This window comes from Glycine soja, chromosome 11, assembly GCF_004193775.1.
Source record: "Glycine soja cultivar W05 chromosome 11, ASM419377v2, whole genome shotgun sequence".
Taxonomy (NCBI): Eukaryota; Viridiplantae; Streptophyta; class Magnoliopsida; order Fabales; family Fabaceae; genus Glycine; species Glycine soja.
The window spans coordinates 21,337,913-21,349,366 of record NC_041012.1 but is presented as its reverse complement, the minus strand read 5'-3'; the positions used below and the strand labels follow the sequence as shown (position 1 = coordinate 21,349,366).

Here is an 11,454-nt window from a genome sequence, read left to right as displayed (position 1 = left end):
AAAACAACTTTAGTATTTTTTTTTATTAAAAAACAATAATGAAGTCGTGGTCTGGATCATGACTCCAAATATTTAATATTTATATGAAAAATTATTTCCTCACTTTCAAGTATGATTTTTTAAAAAAAATTGAAAAGTCTTACGTGCACTTAACAACTTCGCCTAAAAAAATATAAAATACTAAAGTCATGATTTAAAAAACAACTTCAACATAATTTTTTAAAAATTTAAAAAAACTTAGAAGTCATGAATGAGAATATGACTTTGATGTTTTTTTTTAAAAAAAATAAGAAAGATAAAATCATGTTTTAAAACACTATTTATTTATATAAAATTGTGTTTTAAAACGCGACGTATGCGTGAACTATAATATTTTTAAAATCTTTCCGTTCTAGTATGTTTTTTTTTTTAAAAAAAAATTAACCTATTCACGTAAATTTGCCCATATGAAATGGACACTACTTTGCAAGGTGGCGCGCGGAAGAAGAAAGTTTAACTCACAGAAGATGTTGACAATAATCAGGAAATCATTTTTAGAATATATATATATATATATATATATATATATATATATATATATATATAAACACAATATATAAGTTTTGTGATTGATATGTCTGAATAAAATAAAATAGAATATGACATTAAAAAATAATACATCTATTACATTCTACACAATATTATAGAATTAATTAAGAACGATGACATTGAGTAGTGTTCTGTCCTTTTCTTTCCTGGTTATTGGTACATTTTAAAAACTGATTTGATATACACATAGGCGGTTTCAAGGCCGGCTACCCTGGGCAATTGCCCAGGCTCTGGCCCAAATTCATATCAGAAAACACCACTTCTTCGGGGTCCCCAATTTTATTGAGAAAAGCAGGACAAGACACACATGAGAATGTGTAGTTGATAACAGAGAAAGAGAGAGAGAGAGAGAAAGTATGGATCTAAGAACGAAGGGGTTTGAAGGAAGTGAGATTCCTGAAATGGAGCCAAGGCTTCTCCAGCACGGTGGCTTGGTAACTGGCCGTGGTGGATCCATTCTTGACCTTGAGGACCAGGCGGTAGTTGGTGCCGGCCACGACCTGAGTCTCGCCCTTTGATACCTTGACCAGCGTCAGCTTTGCCCCAGAACGCTTGTCGTACTCGCTCACCGCGTAGTTCGCGATCTTCGCCACGTGGCTGTCGTTCACGTCCTTGATGGGGCTCCAGCCGCCCAGCGCAGATTTCGACCGCCGGGCAGCGTAGGAGACCAAGACGAGGGAGAGGAGAAGGAGACAGTGGTGTCTCATTTTGAATCAAACGCTGGATCCTAAATTTGTGTCGCAAGGGATGGGGCTGGTTGTTGCTGCTATTTATAGCATTGGAAAAACGCGGTTAACGGGCTTGTCCTGAGTATTCTCGTTTGGGCTAGCGCATGTTTGCCCTTCTGCTTCCTAGATATTGCGGCTGAAACACGCGTTCCTGTTCCCGCTTTTTTAAAACGTTAAATAGTGTGTTAAGGAATCAAAGCTGGTAACAATTTATAATATAAAAAACATAGCTGCACGTCAATCTCTAATTAAATCCTACAAATATTAAGGTGAGTGGGTGAATTTGTTACAAATTTAATAACAATTAACTTTAAAACATAAGTTTATAATCAATTCAAAATCCAATATACTAAAATTTATTTAGTAAATTTTTAGTCACATCTTCAATTACCTATATAAGCTATTATTTCATAAATATACAGCACAATGAGAAAATCATAAATTCAATTATTAAAAAAATATTTATACCTGCATAGTTTTACCAAATACACCTATTTTTTACTTCTAAGTTTACTCTTTATAACTCGTACATGTATAGGATAACTACCAAACCCACCTAAAAATTATTAAGTAAAAAACACGACACGAAACACACGAAATAATAAAGGGCCGGGATCACTACAATTCTTTTTTTTAAGAGGGCCATAATCTTCTTTTAAATAAATATTAATTAAGAATTAAGATAATGCATAAATAGATTTAGGACAGAAATCAGCGCATTCGTGCTAAAATACAAAAATTAATTGGAGAAAAAATCAATTTCCTAGCAACCAAGAGTTTTCCTTCGTCAATGATGTCCCTTATTGTGAGCATCATTGTTTGTTCCAAAAACAATAGTTCCTGCAACAGCAAAACTTAAAACGATAGAATTCCTTTCAACCAAATGATTTTCTCAAAGCATTTGTTTACTAGAACAGAGATTGTAGGCAATTCACCCAGTGATGGCATGAGAAGAGACAGCACAACAATCCCAACAACTTTGAGTGGTACGCCAACTTTGAACATGTCTTTAATTTCTCTGTGTCCAGTGGCAAAGCCAACTACATTTGATGGTGTTGAAGTTGGAAGCCAGAAAGCAAACTCGGTTGCTATTCCTCCAGGGATTATAAGAATAAGAGGGTGCACATGCATAGTTCCTGCTATGTGATAAAGAAGTGGGACAAGAAGGGTGGCAGTAGCAGCATTAGAGGTGATGAACTCAGTAACAATGCTACATATTAGACTAACAACAGTAACGGTGAATTTGCTATCTTTAAATTTTTGCCCAGGTTTTATAATTTTTCTGGCTCCGCCACTGGATATACATATACTCTTTGTTATACGTGCATGGGTATAATCATAACTTAAATTGCTACGTTGTAGAAAAAAAACTTAAATGTTTCTTTTAGCTAATACTTTCTATGCTTATATGATATCTACAAATAATTTAATTTTCATTTTAATGATACTATACCAACAAAATGGATTAAAAACAAATATTCGATCAACCAACAGAAAGAATCTTTTTTTTTTTTTACATATGACATTTTTTAGTAGTAGATATAATGTTATACTACCAACATAAATATAAATATGTTGGTATAATTGACAAATAATCTTTTTATTTATATATATGGTTAGAGATTTAGAGGTTTGATATTCAGATCTATGTTATGAAAAAATATCTGGTGGAAGAAATTGATCTATTAAATAGATCTTAGCACCTCAAAAAATCAGTCATTAACTCTCAATTCAGAAATACCCTAATTCATCAAAGAAGAAAAAATCGAGAAATATTCTAATTCATCGAAGAAGAAAAAATCTCTCAGTGTTTTACACTTTTCATACCGTAGCTTCATATACTTTATTTCCCTTACTTGAACAATTGTCAAGTTAGATCTTGTTTGTTAAGTATTTATTATGTATCACAGCTATTTTGCCCCTTTGAAATGAGTCGACCAAGTCTCAATTATAGCAATTAAAAAGATAATGGTAGGGATTCTCTGAATAATCGTATATATTTGGATCTTGGGGGAGCACGTAAGATGGACAAGGGGGATTGAAGTCGAAATCGCTTGGGCCTTAAAATGTATAGACCATATTAAAAAAATTCTAAAATGCTCGAGGAAATAACGATTTTGCTATATTAGAAGTAAAAAAAATATTGTACAACGAAATCGTGACTTTATTATATTTTTTTCATCTCACTTGTGCAGCAGAATCGTGATTTCGTTATACATCTGGGTTTGTAGAATAAAGTACACAACAAAATCACAATTATGTGCAAAGGAAATAAATATATTATGTACAATAGAAGTATGATTTGGTTGCATAATAATATATGATAGAATCGCGATTCCGTTGTATTACCAAAATCCTATAAAAAATTAAATCAAGATTTGGTTGTATAAATACACATCGGAATATTGATTCCGTTATGTTTACAAAAAAAGGAAAGAAAGACACCTCAATAGGGGAGACCTAGGTTGGTGAAAAAAGGAAAAGGAAAAGGATTAAATAAATGAAGAAAGACAAAGAGAAAATGGTTGAAGGAATGAAGAAAGGAAAGGAGGAAAAGTGATGGGTAGGATCTAGGTAGGGTCCTATAGTACTCATCCTTATACCCTTATTTAAAAAAATAAAAAAAACTAGCATTTTGCCCGTGCGGACGCCCGAGCTCATACTCCTGTTTGAATATTATCAACACATGTGTTCATTCTCAGATTTGAGGTTTCTTAATTGTTAAATATTAATAATCTTTAAAAAAATTCTAAATAATTAATTTGTATATTCAACCAGATAATAAATAACCCAATACATAATATGATTGAGATTACAAAGATGTAACATTGTATGGAAAGGCTGCTAATGTAATTACAATGCAAAGTACAATGACAAACACACATAACATATGAGGTTCCATCTTCAATTAGCGTCTCTGATTCCAAACAATAAACCTCGACAACTTTAATCCGCAGAGAGGAAAGCACTACCAAGTGTTAGTGTTGGATCAATGGTCTGCAACAGTAAATGTATACAATAAGTAAATAAAAGTCAATCACAAAGTAGACAAAGAAAGATAACTTACATGTACTTCAAGCATATGAAGCTCTACATTTCATTGTCTCTTGGTTCTGCAAAGGTGAACAACCACTTTCACTAAAGTGCAGGCTTTTTTCAAAATCCCAGCTCATATTATTTGGAAACAACCAACATTGAATATAACTAAATAATAAATATGGCATAGAAAAATTGAACCCTCAAACATAGAATATAACATAATAATATTTGTAGTTTTGCTAACAATGTTCAAGAGAAACAAAAGAAAAAAAAATTGTTCATCATCCATTTGTGATGTCTACCACTACCTCGATCTACAAACATATATTTTTTGATTCAGTTAAATAAATTGAAGCCTTTGGTGGCAGAACCTAGGTTAGAAGGAACACAGTGATTAAAGATAAGACGTCAACAATAAATAATATAAAGGATTATGATTATATTAACAAAGACCTACCAATTGATAATTGTGTTGTATCATATCTTCACAGACATCAATGGTAAAAACATGGTGTCTTATGGTTGTGGTTGCCCTTTGGTGTGTTTGTCTATGTAGAGGTCCCACAACGTCCACACTGAAAGTAATATTTTTGTCCCATCCAACGAAACGCATGACAACACTTTCGTGAATGTCATGGGTTCTCCTAAGTTCCTTCAGTTCATCGCCAAAAAAGAATCTGTTACCATATTTATGAAGCTTTATAAAGTGTTTGTTTCCTTCGTAGTCGAATAGCACATAAGTTGGATAATTTGGGGACCATTGTCTATGATAAGCAAAAGGAACCTCAATGACATTCTGCACATTAACATTTCAAGCATATTATTTATTTGACATTAACATAAATAAATAAATGTTTAGGGGTGAAAATCGTGACCTGCTCAAAATGGAATGATGCCTCAAATCGGGGCACAATTCTCGGTACATGTAAATTTGATGGGCCCTAGATGAGAAACGTTTATGTAATGAGTAAGTGAACAAACATGTACCCATTGAAAGGAGAAGATAAATATGTGCAATATCGAACATGTACTATGAACGAAAAGAGCAAACATAGAAGGATGAAGGATGCATGATGAAGCAAACTCGAACATATACTTATAAGAAGGTAAACATAAAGGATGGAAAAGTTAAACTTACAACATCAGACGCATTCGATGATGATGTATTCATAGTGTTTTGTGTTTGGAGACGTTCTTCAACAAATGGGTGAAGATTTGGTGATACCGGGTAGTTATGGATTGATATAATACTGCGCTTTAATTATGGGAGAGGGAGGGTGAACAGTTATAAGAATAATTAACAATGTACAAAGTAACCAATAATCTTTTACACTTCCCGTGCTAGTTTATTATGATTACTGTTGTTGTGTTTTTATTGCGAGGCTATTACACTTCCCGTGCTAGTTTATCATGACTACTGGTGTATAATTAAATAGTAATAAATAATTACATCCAAAGCTTAAATTTAAAAAAATAGTAACAATAACTGTTAATCAAAAACAGTAATTATGTGTATATGAAAAAGATGATGTTTTTTACTTCCCGATGTATGAATAGACAGGTAGTATTTTGACATTGGGAAATTGCGCCTCAGGAAACATCTAGTAGTGTATTAATTACATGGGAAATTACACGTCAGCAAACATCTAGTAGTGTACTCTAATAATTATTATGGATGTGACATCCCATTTCAAAGATTGAAATCAGAATATTGACGGTTACTACACAAAGACTATTAATTTGATACATGCTCATATCCACAGGATAAAGTGTTAGGAGTCATTAGTACTTGTATAAACACAAATTCCAAAAGATCTGCTGACGGAATTTTGTAGGCGTCTATGCGTTACCTTGATAACACAAAAGAAAGAAACACAAAAAATCAATATTCATGCATGCAACATTATTTGTACACCAAACTAAATTTTCCGGTTAAACATACAAAAAGAAGGTCTTAAACATACAATTTAAGATGTAAATATTAATTTGGGTCAACCTAACAAACTCTGAAAATTCAAATAATCACGCAATTGAAAAGCATACAAAAATCCAGCCAAAAGAACATCTCTACCATAAACTCATATTTAAGAACCATCTCTCTCACCCATAAACTTGCACTTGCAACAAATTAAGTATACCTGACATTAGCAGAACATACTCATTAAAAAGGAAGGGCAAAACAGGATACCTTGTTGAATTTGGATTACTTCAAAATAGAATCATCGCCTGTGACTCTGAGATTAACAATCACAGCAACAAAGACCAAACTCAATTCAGAACAATAAAGATTGCAAACAATATTACAATTTCAACAAACCTGTACTTGAAATGCCAGACACTATTATTCGTGTAGTTTGTTGGTCTCGATCAAAATTAAAAACCAATGTCAGTTAGGATATACCAAAATATAAACAAAATTAACTAAACAACAAAATACAGATGGTGCAAATGGATACATTATATGTTTAGAAACTATATCATTTAGATAAGCAACACTCATCATTGCACATGTAAGAATGAAAGCCAATATGTTTCAGAGCAGACATGGATATAAATGGTGCAACTTAATTTTTCAAATACGAAAGTTGCAATTTAATTTTTCAAAATGAATACAAATTCAAGTCAGTGGCATCAATCATTATAAAGTGTTGATGAACATAAATAGAACTCATGAAATGACATAGAAAGCTTGGGTAAAATCAAACGAATAAGGGGGAAAACTACAATGGAAACAACCTAATATAATACACAGGAAATGTAGAAGAAAAAAAAAGGGAATCATAGACATGCACGAAAAAAAGTCATTCACAGCTGATGTAGAACACAAATAAGCAATCTACTCAACAGTAATGGATACAAAAGGTGCAATTTAATATTTGAAACAACAAAATACACACACAAATGATAAGTAGGTGATACAAAAGGCACCACTGCTACAAAAGCAAACAAAGTTGGCATATCATTTCTGAATGATAGACATACATGCGAATAAAAACAAAATTATTATCTACAAATGACATTGTTAAACACCCATAGAAAAAAATCATAACCAACAAGTACTAAAGACACTAAAGCAAACAAATATTAGGACTCACATAGAAGGCTTAGGTAAAATCAAACAAATAAGGGTAAAAAGTACAACAAAAACAGCCTAATATAATACACATGAAAGGTAGAAGCAAAAAAAGAAAAAAAGTGAATCATAGACATGCACGAAAAAAAGTCATTCACAGCTGAGGTAAAACACAAATAACCAATTTACCCAACAACAATGGGTGCAATTTAATATTTGAAACACAAAAGGTCCAACCAAATATAATACACACGAAAGGTAAAAGCTAAAGAAAAAAGAATCATAACCAACAAATGCTAAAGACACTAAAGCAACCAAATATTAGGACTGACATAGAGGGCTTAGGTAAAATCAAACAAATAAGGGGAAAACCTACAATGGAAACAACCTAATATAATACACAGGAAAGGTAGAAGCAAAAAAAAAGTCATTCACAGTTGAGGTAGAACACAAATAAGCAATTTACCCAGCAACAATGGATACAAAAGGTGCAATTTAATATTTGAAACACAAAAGGTCGAACCAAATATAATACACAGGAAAGGTAAAAGCTAAAGAAAAAAGAATCATAGAAATGGGATCATCATCACTCTAATTTTCTCAAAACATGGTAACTCTTTTTCACCTCCTTAGTTGCAGCTTCACCATTCTGTCAAAACAAAAATACTGAATGATATAAGAAACAATCTAAGGTTATCATAAAAACTGCAAGAAAAACAAAGTTTTAATAAAGAAAATCATAGCTAATAAAATGCAAATCCACCACAAACTATCACATTGTAGAATCTGAAACATAACCAAAAATCCAACCTTTTAAAAAAATTCTTGTTAAATTCAAAACCAACAATATCGACCTCATAAAACAAAAAAAAAAAGATCACAAATCACAAAAACTAACCAATTCATAACACTACAACTATGACAACAACATTAACAAATTCACAAAGGCATACAATAGAATGAAAGAAAGAAGGTACCACTAAAGGCTATGCAGAGGATACAACAACACAGGTTTGGATGACAGTGTTCTGTTGCCTTGTGAAGGGTTGCCTCAACATGTTAGATTTCTCCAAATATTGCAACATGTTAGATTTCTCCAAATACCCTCCCAAGATTTTAAGGTAATCATCCTGACAAAAGAATCACATGCCAAAGCACAGGAAAAACAAAAAACTGAAAGACAAAAGAATCACAATACCCTCACAACTTTAGAAGAAATGATGAACATGCAGTGAAAAACAAAAAACCGAAATAAAAAAATCACATGCCAAAGCACAGGAAAAAAAAAACCGAAATACAAAAGAATCACAATACCCTCACAGCTTTAGAAGAAACAATGAATATGCAGTGAAAAACAAAAAACCGAAATAAAAAAATGCATACAAATGCAAAAAGAGGTAAAAAGAAAACGCAGATTTGAACCCAAAATGCATGAAAACCAAGAGAAAGCAACGACGGAGAAGGCTGAGGAACACAAAAAAAATTAAACTTTGAGAGAGAAAGCAACAAAATGAACATGTGTTCATTTGTGGTCTTGATGTTTTCCATAAAAATCATGGTAAAAATCGAAGCACATAAAAGATGGCGGATATACCTATGTTGAGGCAAAAATCGAAGCTTTTTGAGAAAAGGAAGCACATCAAAACCACATCAACAGGGATAGAGGCAAAAATCGAAGCTTTTTTTAGATAAAATAACGAAAATGGCGAGGGAACCACGACAGAGAAGGCTCAGGAACACAAAAAAATTTAAGCTTTGATAGAGAAAGCAAGAAAACGAACCTGTGTACTTGGAGTTTGGAGATAAAAATCGAAAATGGCGAGGGAAGCACGTCGGAGAAGGCTCAGGAACACAAAAAAATTTAAGCTTTAACAGACAAAGCAAGAAAACGAACCTGTGTACATGGAGTTTGGAGATAAAAATCGAAGCTTTCTGAGATAAAAATCACAGCTTTAGAAGAAACAATGAACATGCAGTAAAAAAACAAAAAACCGAAATAAAAAAATGCATACAAATACAGATAGAGGTAAAAAAAAGAAAAAATAGAAGAAGACGGGGAGGGAAAACGAACTTGTATTCACTTTGACAGATAAAGCAAGAAAACGAACCTGTGTACATGGAGTGTGGATACAAAAATCAAAGCTTTTTGAGATAAAAATCGCAGCTTTAGAAGAAACAACGAACATGCAGTGAAAAAACAAAAAACCGAAATAAAAAAACGCATACAAATGCAAATAGAGGTAAAAAAAGAAAACATAGAAGAAGACGGGGAGGGAAAACGAAGCAAGAAAACGAACCTGTATTCATGGAGTTTGAAGATAAAAATCGAAAATGGCGGGGAAAGCACGTTGGAGAAGGCTCAGGAATAAAAAAAAATTTAAGTTTTGACAGGCAAAGCAAGAAAACGAATTTGTCTTCATGGAGTTTATGGCTAAAAATCGAAAATGGCGGGAGAACCACGTCGGAGAAGGTTCAGGAACACAACGGGGAGAGAGAACAAGGGAGACAAAGGGATAGAGAAAAGAAACACGAAACCAAGCAACAGGAATGCGAAATGGCAGGGTAACCCGAAAATGCAAAACGACAACAATAAATTTGTAAAATAAAAAAACATAAAAAAAGAGGAGAGAGAAAAACACTTTTTTTTGTAGGTACTGTAGCACGATGTGACGTTTTTAGGCGGGAGATGGGCCAACGTACGCTTGACACGTGGCCACGCAAGGCCTTGTTTGTATAATGATAGATGATAATGCTTGTATCTAGTTCCATACTTGCACATGTAGTAACTTTAATCTTCATTTTCATACCCACTGAGTATTTATATATCTATACACAACCTGCATTTTACTTATGTATAAAGTTAATAAAGCAACAAAAAATATATTAATTAGAAAAATTGCTGCAAGTAAATTCAAAAATTTACTCTTAAATAATTCAAACATAACATTAAAAGCATCCACACATAAATGCCTAGTTCATCAAAACTAATATAAGTGGTTATATTAGTTAATTTTTCATAAAATTTAATAGTTACCCATGACATTAAATGATTTAAGAGTTGATTATTTTTCAAAGATAAAATTTTAACCAAAGAGTATACATTATTTTGTGGATAGCTCAATAAGTGCACTCATTTTCATGAAGAAATGAGTGCATATCATTGATAAATCTCATAATTAATTAGAGGTAAAAAGAAAATTTAACAATAAAATAATCTTTTGTATCTTATAATTAGGATCAATAAAATATTATATTTTATTTCTTATATATAGGATCAAAGGTAGTATTAAAAACAAGCAAACATCAACATTAATTTGTTGAAACTTAAGTCATAGATAAACATTACAAATATAAACATCCAACATTACAAAGATAAGTCGTTAAATAAGTGCAAATCTACAATACTAATTGAAACATCAAGCAACACAAAAAATCATTCACAATTTGAAATCAATCTTAAAAGAATTTATCAACAAATTCATAAAAATAAATTATAGTTGAATATTCTTAAATAAAATATAAAACAAATTTAATATAATGTATATTGAGTTAGAATTTATTATTCTATGTTAGCCTGTTAGTGTTAGTCATGAAATTAAGGAAATATAATTTTCTTTATAAAAAGTATATGTATAATATAAATTATTTATTAAGTAACGTATTTTAATACATTAATATTTAATATATTTATATGATTTATATGTGCGGTGGGTATTATAGTACCCATATCTACATCCATCCCTTCCAAAAATAATGGACAAATACTCACTTCCATCCCTAATCCAATAAATCGTTCCTAATGATGGGGTGGGGTTAAAATGCTCCAAGGGTACTTTGGTCATTGCACTTGGCTAGTAGGGGCCAAGAGCAATTTTGTAGGGTCGAATAGTAATTCCTATTAAAAACTTCAAACAGCCCACTAATGTACTTGGGTGCTGGGCCAACATGTAAGTTAGGGACAAAAGAGAATACAATGGTCCAAAAATAAAATTAAGAACGTAAATTCATGAAAAAAGATGTGAAAAA

The 11,454-nt window shown here is 32.1% G+C and overlaps 1 protein-coding gene across 1 annotated transcript; it reads right to left on the bottom strand.

The window, feature by feature from the left end:
- Nucleotides 1-834: 834 nt before the first annotated feature.
- Nucleotides 835-1,450, bottom strand: LOC114373904 (cysteine proteinase inhibitor 1-like). The gene has a single exon (XM_028331472.1). It carries the CDS (start codon nucleotides 1,293-1,295, stop codon nucleotides 951-953), a length of 345 nt encoding a protein of 114 aa, XP_028187273.1. The 5' UTR covers nucleotides 1,296-1,450; the 3' UTR covers nucleotides 835-950.
- Nucleotides 1,451-11,454: the final 10,004 nt, after the last annotated feature.

What these genes read in the sequence shown, in the direction of transcription:
- LOC114373904 (XM_028331472.1), bottom strand. Translation starts at nt 1,295, where the DNA reads ATGAGACACCACTGTCTCCTTCTCCTCTCCCTCGTCTTGGTCTCCTAC.